This window comes from Caretta caretta, chromosome 3 (genome assembly GCF_965140235.1).
Source record: "Caretta caretta isolate rCarCar2 chromosome 3, rCarCar1.hap1, whole genome shotgun sequence".
Lineage (NCBI taxonomy): Eukaryota > Metazoa > Chordata > Testudines > Cheloniidae > Caretta > Caretta caretta.
Window position 1 is genome coordinate 93,866,749 of NC_134208.1, and position 9,258 is coordinate 93,876,006.

At 43.4% G+C, this 9,258-nt stretch overlaps 1 protein-coding gene across 7 annotated transcripts in view; it reads right to left on the minus strand.

Moving 5' to 3' along the window:
• Nucleotides 1–7,565, minus strand: part of TBC1D32 (TBC1 domain family member 32) — a 180,926-nt gene extending 173,361 nt beyond the window's left edge. For 5 of the 7 annotated variants that reach the window (XM_075126669.1, XM_075126670.1, XM_075126668.1 and 2 more), the window contains exons 1-2: nt 6,536–6,578; nt 702–856 (exon numbers count right to left, since the gene is read on the minus strand). In XM_075126669.1, the coding sequence (XP_074982770.1) occupies nt 702–856 (155 nt within the window). In that variant the 5' untranslated portion in view covers nt 6,536–6,578. Of the gene's footprint in view, nt 1–701; nt 857–5,898; nt 6,255–6,535; nt 6,579–6,824 lie in introns of those variants that run through there. The other 2 variants (XM_075126666.1, XM_075126665.1) reach the window with 2 other exon arrangements.
• Between the last annotated feature and the right edge of the window lie 1,693 nt (nt 7,566–9,258).

Here is a 9,258-nt window from a genome sequence, read left to right on the forward strand (position 1 = left end):
TTTTTAAAGATATTTTTGAGGTCACCAGCTTTTGCAGAAGAAATGAAGGTCACAGACCCCAGGTTTTAACAGTTAAACAGCCTTCAGTTCATCTAAGTTAGATGGCTTCTCTCAGATCTCACAACTGTGTCCTAAAAACTGCCATGTAGCAAAATATATTCTATTGGCTAGAAGCCTGTGCACAAAACCATTACAATATTGTGTTTGTGTAATGGAGGTGAAGTGCAAAGATGAGTGTGACCTCAAGAGAATTTGAGCACAGTACGTATGTAAATATGTGAGTGTGCATTGTCTGGAATGAGTACATATGTAAATATGTGAGTGTGCAGTGTGCATTGTCTGGAATCCTTCAATTAGGATTTTTTTCTAGCTCGTTTGTCTCTGAATGTAGCACGTTTATCAGAGTTAATTAAATAAATTTAGAGACAATGGATTTTCCCTGAAGAGTCATTTACTCTATTAATAATGTTTCAACCAAAGAAGAAAGAAAATACCAACAGAATTAAAAAAAAAAAGAACTAGGAAAAATATAGTTTATTCAATCTCTGAAGTAACATTCTGCTGGAGCTCATCACTAATAGGGAAGTTTAAAGTATTTCTTAATATATATGTCAATATAGGTAGTAAACATTTTCCCTTCACAGAACAGTTGACAGCACTTAGATGACTCCATAAAATTAAAATAACAAAAATATTTTTACTTGTGAAAATTTTCATCCGTTTCTTCCAAATGTAAAAGAATCTCTTCTGCACATTCCACTGATGGTGCTCCTATGATTTTTTCCTTCACACTCTGCAGTAATTGTCTGAGCATAGACTGTAACAGAGCTTCATCTTCACAAGAGAAATGAGACATCTGTGTGAAACATATGAAAGTACTGTAACTGTACATTTCCCAGGTCTGTTTTCTCAATATCCTAAAATAAGAGTACTACTGTCTCATACAAATATCACTTTTCTTCCTCTGGTCACCAATAATATGAAGTTATACCCTCACTTTGGCAAAAATTGTAATACACATATAAATGCATTCATACACAGAAAGGATTTAATAAGTTTATTTCTATTTATGAGTGCCCTACTTCAAAATGGCAAAGAGATTTCTTATCTACTTAATTTAAATTGAAATAGGACACTCTTAATCTGAAATAAAGATGCCCACACACAGCCTTACACTGAAATAACTAAAGGTGAGAGAACTACAACTGATTTATTTTCTTTCCAGTTTGTACGCAGACAAGCCCTTGAACACTTACTATTCCGAGGACTAAGCCTGTTAGATAGCAGCAGATATAAAAATATAGGGGCCTCCTCACCAATAAGATCTAGAGCTAGTACCTGGATGAGAAACCCAGAAGCCATCTCCCAAACCCTCATATACACAAGCATGGCTGAAAAATGAAAGGGTGTTGAGTCTTATTAGGAAGATGGACTGGGATCCCTCTTATAAGCACCTTCTTTCATACCAAGCTCTGACTAATAGGTGCTTGATACATTTATAGCATGAACCAGTTTGCATCTTAAAAGGGAGAAATGACTTTCTTTTCTCAGTCCACCACAGAGCCTTCTATAATCTGAAGGATCTCTCCTATTCAACATCCTCCCACAACCTCTGATTTTTGGATTCTTCTCCCCAAGGGCCTGAATTGGCTGGTGCTCATAGTTTTCCCAACATCAAGAGCAAAGTAAAATTGACATAAGTTTTTACTGTCCACATGGCTGTCAATATCTCAGTGGCCTGACCAGAGACTTGTCAATTTCACTCTACAGAGGCCTAAGAAAACTATGAGCAGCAAAAGTAAGGCATTAGATCTGTCTGTATGCCACGTCAGCAAGACATCCTTGCGTCAGCTCATGCTGTGAGGGTTTACTCTTCCATTTAAAAAAAAAAGAAAAGAAAAAAAAAGGCTTTATTTCTGCCTCAAGTAATGGCTTAAGCATCTCGTTCTCCAAGGAAAGTTTCCTACTCCCCAGTGCTGATTGGATTTGTCATTATCTGTATCAAGGAAGGATGATTTTGAGACTATTAGTTTTTTCAAATCTCAAAAGCACCAATCTTAAAACCTGTAACCACCTATATATAAATCAGATATGCAAAGTTAATACAATCTGTACAATGAATAACTGCCACTAACAACCACTATTAACAAATCCAAAAAACAACCACCCAGAACAATTTAAGGACCCACTTTCCGCAAAAGATTTCTAATATTTAAAACCTGAACAATATTTCAACAACAGTCAATAACATTCACAATTTGAGGCATTTATTTAATGATAGTAGAGATTTTTATATTCCAAAAGTGAAATCAAATTGTGGCAAAACATCATTGATTAGTGTCATATTTAATACAATCCAGGGCGTGCAACTCTACTAAAATATTATTTTCAGGAATTATTTTAATTGGTTTAACATTTTCCTTTGCCAAAATAGTAAACTTGTATAGCAACAAGAAAAGGAGTACTTGTGGCACCTTAGAGACTAACCAATTTATTTGAGCATAAGCTTTCGTGAGCTACAGCTCACTTCATCGGATGCATACTGTGGAAAGTGTAGAAGATTTTTATATACACACAAAGCATGAAAAAATACCTCCTCCCACCCCACTCTCTTGCTGCTAATAGCTTATCTAAAGTGATCACTCTCCTTATGGTGTTATCAGGAAGATCTGCATTTAGCCATATGTAGTGGAAATCTATCAACTGCATGAAAAAACTCGTACAGATACAGACAGACGTCATCTTCCTTTCCAAATGCAAACAGATGGACATCGTACCAAAAAGACTGAAGGTAAAAAATCCCTTACAATCTACATACCACACAGACTATGCTGACAGCTTGTGCCACACGCTCTCAAAGAAACTGTGGAATCACCTGATCAACATCCTCTACAGCAAACAGGGAAAGATTAAGAATGAGCTCTTAAAAATGGATACTCTCATAAAAAACCAACCTTCCACACAAACTTCCTTGTGGCTGGACTTTACTAAAACTAGACAAGCCATTTACAACACACACTTTGCTTCTCTACAAAAGAAAAAGGACACTAAACTTTCTAAACTACTACATGCCACAAGGGGCCACAGCAATGGTTCCCTCAACCCACCCAGCAATATTGTTAACCTATCCAACTATACACTCAGCCCAGCAGAAGCAGCTGTCCTATCTCGGGGCCTCTCCTTCTGCCCCTCCACCCCCACAAACATGATACAGTTCTGTGGTGACCTAGAATCCTATTTTCGACGTGTCCAACCCAAGGAATATTTCCAACATACCTCTGAACAACATACTAATCCACAGAGGTCTCCCTACCAATACTACAAAAAGGAGACTGGACTTCTACATAGAGTGCTTCCACCAACGTGCACGGGCTGAAATTGCCCCATAACCTCAGCCGTGCGGAACACAGTGCCATCCACAGCCTCAAAAACAATTCTGACATGATAATCAAAAAGGCTGACAAAGGAGGTGCTGTTGTCATCATGAATAGGTCGCAATATGAACAAGACGCTGCTCGGCAGCTCTCCAACACCACTTTCTACAAGCCATTACCCTCTGATCCCACTGAGAGTTACCAAAAGCAACTACAGCATTTGCTCAAGAAACTCCCTGAAAAAGCACAAGATCAAATCCGCACAGACACACCCCTGGAACCCCGACCAGGGATATTCTATCTACTACCCAAGATCCATAAACCTGGAAATCCTGGGAGCCCCATCATCTCAGGCATTGGCACCCTGAAAGCAGGATTGTCTGGCTATGTAGACTCCCTCCTCAGGCCCTACGCTACCAGCACTCCCAGCTACCTTCGAGACACCACTGACTTCCTGAGGAAACTACAATCCATCAGTGATCTTCCTGAAAACACCATCCTGGCCACTATGGACGTAGAAGCCCTCTACACCAACATTCCACACAAAGATGGACTACAAGCCGTCAAGAACACTATCCCCGACAATGTCGCAGCTAACCTGGTGGCCGACCTTGATTATCATACACATTGTAAGGAGAGTGGTCACTTTAGATAGGCTATTACCAGCAGGAGAGTGGGTTTGTGTGTGTGGGGTGGGGGGGGGGGGGGTGAGAAAACCTGGATTTGTGCTGGAAATGGCCCAACTTGATTATCAAACACATTGTAAGGAGAGTGATCACTTTAGATAAGCTATTAGCAGCAGGAGAGTGGGGTGGGAGGAGGTATTTTTTCATGCCTTGTGTGTATATAAAAAGATCTTCTACACTTTCCACAGTATGCATCCAATGAAGTGAGCTGTAGCTCACAAAAGCTTATGCTCAGATAAATTGGTTAGTCTCTAAGGTGCCACAAGTACTCCTTTTCTTTTTGCGAATACAGACTAACACGGCTGTTACTCTGAAACCTTGTATAGCAACATTTCATTTTGACCAAACACAACTCAAAATTAGCTCAGGTTTCTTGCCACCAAAAAAAGCATGTCAGAAATAACTTTAAAAAATAGACAGGCTGTATTCCCTATCATATTTTTACAACTCCATGGTGTCCATTCCCTATTTTTAAAAACCTCAGTCTTCCTAAAAATTTAATCAAACTCTATGCATTCCAAGAAGTCTCTCTGTTATCAGTTTGTGAATTTGATATCTCCACATGTAATCTTGAACCCCTTAGTAAGAGTCATTTAACATTTTAGTGGTTTTATAGCTATATATACACAAGCACACACACCACTTAGTGTTTTTAAATTGTGTAAAAATCTAGAGTATTGGTTAACAGGCACATCTAAAAATTAAAATAAAGGAAGGAAGAGACCATTGCAAAGTATTTATAAAGACATCATGAATACTGTCTCTAGTTTGCTCTGAATAACGTCATTTGGTTTAAAACACCATCAGCTGAAAGGGGCAACATAAAGGATTTTTTTTTTAAATTGACACTTTGTTGGGTTTTTTTTTTTTGATTCTCTGAAAGATTTAGTTTCAGAATAGCAGCAGTGTTAGTCTGTATTCGCAAAAAGAAAAGGAGTACTTGTGGCACCTTAGAGACTAACCAATTTATTTGAGCATAAGCTTTCGTGAGCTACAGCTCACTTCATCATTCAGTGGATTCCACTGAATGCATCCGATGAAGTGAGCTGTAGTTCACAAAAGCTTATGCTCAAATAAATTGGTTAGTCTCTAAGGTGCCACAAGTACTCCTTTTCTTTTTGTGAAAGATTTAGATCTACCTTTTAACTGAAGACACATCTGAAATGTCAAGTCTAGTTTTCCCTGGTTCTGATATAGGACCTCTCAGTTGTGACGTCTATGACCTGTCCTGTAAAATGATCCATGTAGTCAGATCCCTATTCACAGCTCCATAAGAATAAGGGTCCATCCGTGAGAAAAAGCTTGTAGGACTAAAGTTTAACATTCTAAATGAAGGTGCAGGGGTAATAATTTTACCAAAGGCCACCTTAATCCAAAATGTTAATTTATTATTGAAGCTAAATTAATTTTAACAGCATTTTAAAATAGTCTGACTAAAAATTCCTACTCCATTCAATTGGTCAACATTTACTCTCGACTCTTATGATATAATCATTTTGCTAGGACTCCAGACTACAAAGGACCTGAATTTCGAATGGAAACAAGTGGAGGTAATGGGTGGGGAGGGAGTTTTTTGAGGGGTAAGGCAACTGTTCAGGTCTTTCTTATATATTATAAAGAAGCATAAATGGGCACAGACCCATTATTCATTTTGGCAAGGTACCTTTGAAAATTTTGAGAGAACAGCCTGATTTTTAATGTACACTGGTTGCAAACAACAGTACTCTGTGCACTTGACAACATAAATGATGCCAATGACCTTCATCCACATCAATTGCTGAAATCAGAATACGGGCCGCTGTCAGCCCCCCTCCCCCTAAAGAAAGTGATGGTCAAACCTCCAGATTTGAAGCAACTCCGCCGCTTTAAAAAACACTGCCGCAACTGAACTGCTGGCTGCCCCTGACGCGGACGCTTCTACCCCGTTAATGCGAAATGCGCTAGACACCCGGAGACCGAGGGACGAGTTTACCCTGTCGGCTCGCGGCCGCCTCACCCCTGCCAAGGGCGGAGGAAACACCTTTGCTTCGTGGGGCTGGGAACGCGGCTTCCCCGGCCTGGCTAAGGCTCCGCAGCGTCCCGGAGCCGCCTCGACCGGGGCTGGCCGGACAGTAGGTGACAGGGGGCGGCTGGGGCCTTAACGCAGCGCGTTTGTTTCAGCGTTACCGCGGGGCGGGGCGGGGCGGGCCGGGAGGGGGGACTGACAATCACCAAGCGACGCGCGACGCACGGACCGTCGCCCCGTCGGTTGGATCGCCCGGTTGGTTGGCACAGGAGCTGGCCAGGCGGGGCGTGGCCGCCGGTCTCCGCTCCCAGGCACCGCCCAGACTCAGGGAGCGAGTCACGGAGCCAGGCCCCGCAGAGGGGCACGTGCCAGGCCGGGAGGCGGGGTGGGAGCCAGGCGCCGGGAGGTCTCCGGTGCAAAGGAACCGACAGGGGGCCGGTGGTTGCCGCGCTCCCGGGGGCGGGAATCACCTTGTGAGCGCGGCGGGGGCTCCAGCGTCGCTTCTCCCCGGCCGCTGGCGGAAGCTCCGGCCCCTAGCAACTGGCCACGCGCCTGCTGCACCGTCTCGCGGCCCCTTAGCAACATCGCGAGAGGCCGGGCGGGAAGGGCGGGGCGCCGGGGCGGGAAGAGCCGGAGCTGGCCCGCGTGCGGCCGGAGCTTGGTGAGGTTATTGTGGTTGAGGGGAAGTCGCTGCTGAGTGACACATACCCACCCCCCTTCCTCCCTCTCCCCATCCCACCTGACACATCGCCTGGTTACCTTCTCCAAACGTGAGGAAGAGCTCTGTGAAGCTGGAAAGCGTGTCCCTTCCAGCAAAAGTTGGTGCAATACAGCATGTCATCTCTGTCCCACCTTGTCTCGTTCATATCCTGGGGCCAACAGGGCCACAACATCGCTGCACGCATCGGCTTTCAGCCACGCTCTCTCATGCTGCCGGCTTTCTCAGGGACTCTCCTGATCGCTGTTCTAGAGCAAAAAGAAAAGGAGTACTAGTGGCACCTCAGAGACTAACCAATTTATTTGAGCATAAGCAGTTGTTGCCGGCAGTTGTTGCCAGTGCCGAGAGGCTAAACAACACCTGAAGTTGGTTCTCTCCCCGGTGTGCTACACCCAATAATCACAACGGGGTGGAGAAGCAGAAAAATTTATTTGCAGCTGCAAAAAGGTACAGGGAGAATAAAATCTCAAATCCTGTACACAGAGCAGGAAGTTACACAGGCTTTTATACATCCTTTTTCCCAGCATACTTATCCAATAGCAAGCTGCCCTAAGTATCCATATAGCCAGCTAATCCAGTTCCCAGCTAGTTCCCTTGGTCTCTGTATCATTTGTTAAACCATACATAAAGCTGCTTTATTCAGCATTGTTCTTCCATATCTGCCCTGTTTGGCCTTGCTTAGTTTCAGGCAGTCTGACTCTGTAGCATATTGTTGCAGATTCTCAGCATAACTGCTGTGTGTGCCTCCAGGCGCGGGGACCAAGGACACTTGGGCCTAGTACGCAGAGCTGCTGCGAGTGCCTCCAGGCGGGGGGGCCAAGGACACTTGGGCCTAGTGCGAGGGGGCTTCATCGACACTCGTGGTCTTCCATCCCCTCGAGTTACCTAGCGGCCATGCCCCAGTGTCCCCAACACAGTGGTTCTTGAAGCCCCTGGCGCGCTGGGCAGGAAGGGCAGCCAGCATGTCCCTTGGCCCGCACCGTTTCCCGCAGCCCCCATTGGCCTGGAGCAGCGAACCGCGGCCAGTGGAAGCTGCGATCTGCAGAACCTGCGGACACGGCAGGCAAACAAACCGGTCCTGCCTGCCAGTGGCTTTCCCTGAACAAGCAGCAGACCGGCTTTGAGAACCACTCTTCTAGAGCATTGTGCAAAGCAGAGGAAGTCGGAGATCGTACAGAGACAATCTGCTTTCTTGTCTGTCTTCCCTGTAAACACTTAGGGAATGTCTCTGCCCAATACACCCACCCGTTATCATAAAGTAATGGCAAGAGAGCAGAAGTCATGGGTTTCTTTTGCCCAGGGCTCAGTAATTTGGAGAACTTTCCAGGGAAGGCCAGAGTTTATGGAAGAACAACCAGACACTGCCTAAAACAATTTCAGAAAAATCTGCTGTCTGCAGCTTCAACATTAAGGAATAAAGACCAAGGCCTGCCCACCCTCACTCAGATGAGAAGCTAGTAGACCTGATTATCCAGTCCCTTTGCTATTGCATTGGTGTGATTTGTTTGATTTTAGTGCTATAAGTACAGATTTACACCAGTAGGAGAGCAGATTCAGGTACAGTGGAGCTACCTGCACATGCATGGATTAATAGTGTAATAGGACAACAGAATTCTCCATGAGAAGAGGGAAATATTATAAAAAATGCATTAAAATTGATACCTACTGAGATTTTCCTTCCTTCAAATAAGTGAGCACCAAGCAAGAGTAGAAGCAGGATTGCACCATAAGTTTTAATTTCCATACCATTTTTCAGCAGATGGTTGCAATAAATAATACAGTGATATGGTACAATACATGTATATTATATAGAAAGAGATAAAGTTGATAATTATTTATTAAATTTCATGCTACATAAATATAATGACTACAAAAGTTTTTAAAATGGCATTTTATTGGTTATCAAATTATAAGTGTTACTGGTATTCTTTTTAAGACCCTGATCCTGCAAATGACTGGGCAAGCTTTGAGTCAACAGGGCTCTGCACGTATGGACTCACTTGCAGGTTGGGGTCCAAGTGAGCAATATGTACTTACTAATTATCTGTTGTGAGGTGATACATTGTTTTTTATCAGATTGAAAAATCCACTTGTCCTATCAAGTAGGGTATAAGAAACTTCCTCAGGTGCATGGATGACTGGTGTCATCAGTGAAAGGAAATTGACAATATTTTGATCATTCACACTGCCTGCTCCTAACAGGCTTAGGAAAAACAGTAAAACTAACTGAAGTCTTGTCAGTTTCTGGCTTTTAATCTGAAGTCATTTAAGAAGCTAGACGAGCTCTTGCAGAAGTTAGAAGGATGAAACAAACTGGGCAGGAGGGAGAGGAAGAGTCTAGAAGGAAGACCCCAAAAATGAAGGAAAGAGAATATAGTTTCAAAGTTGTGACAACTACCAGTCAGCTTAATAGGGAAGGTACAGGCACCTAACTCACCCACTCTCACCTTTCTTAGCAACTGGAAAAGGATGCTT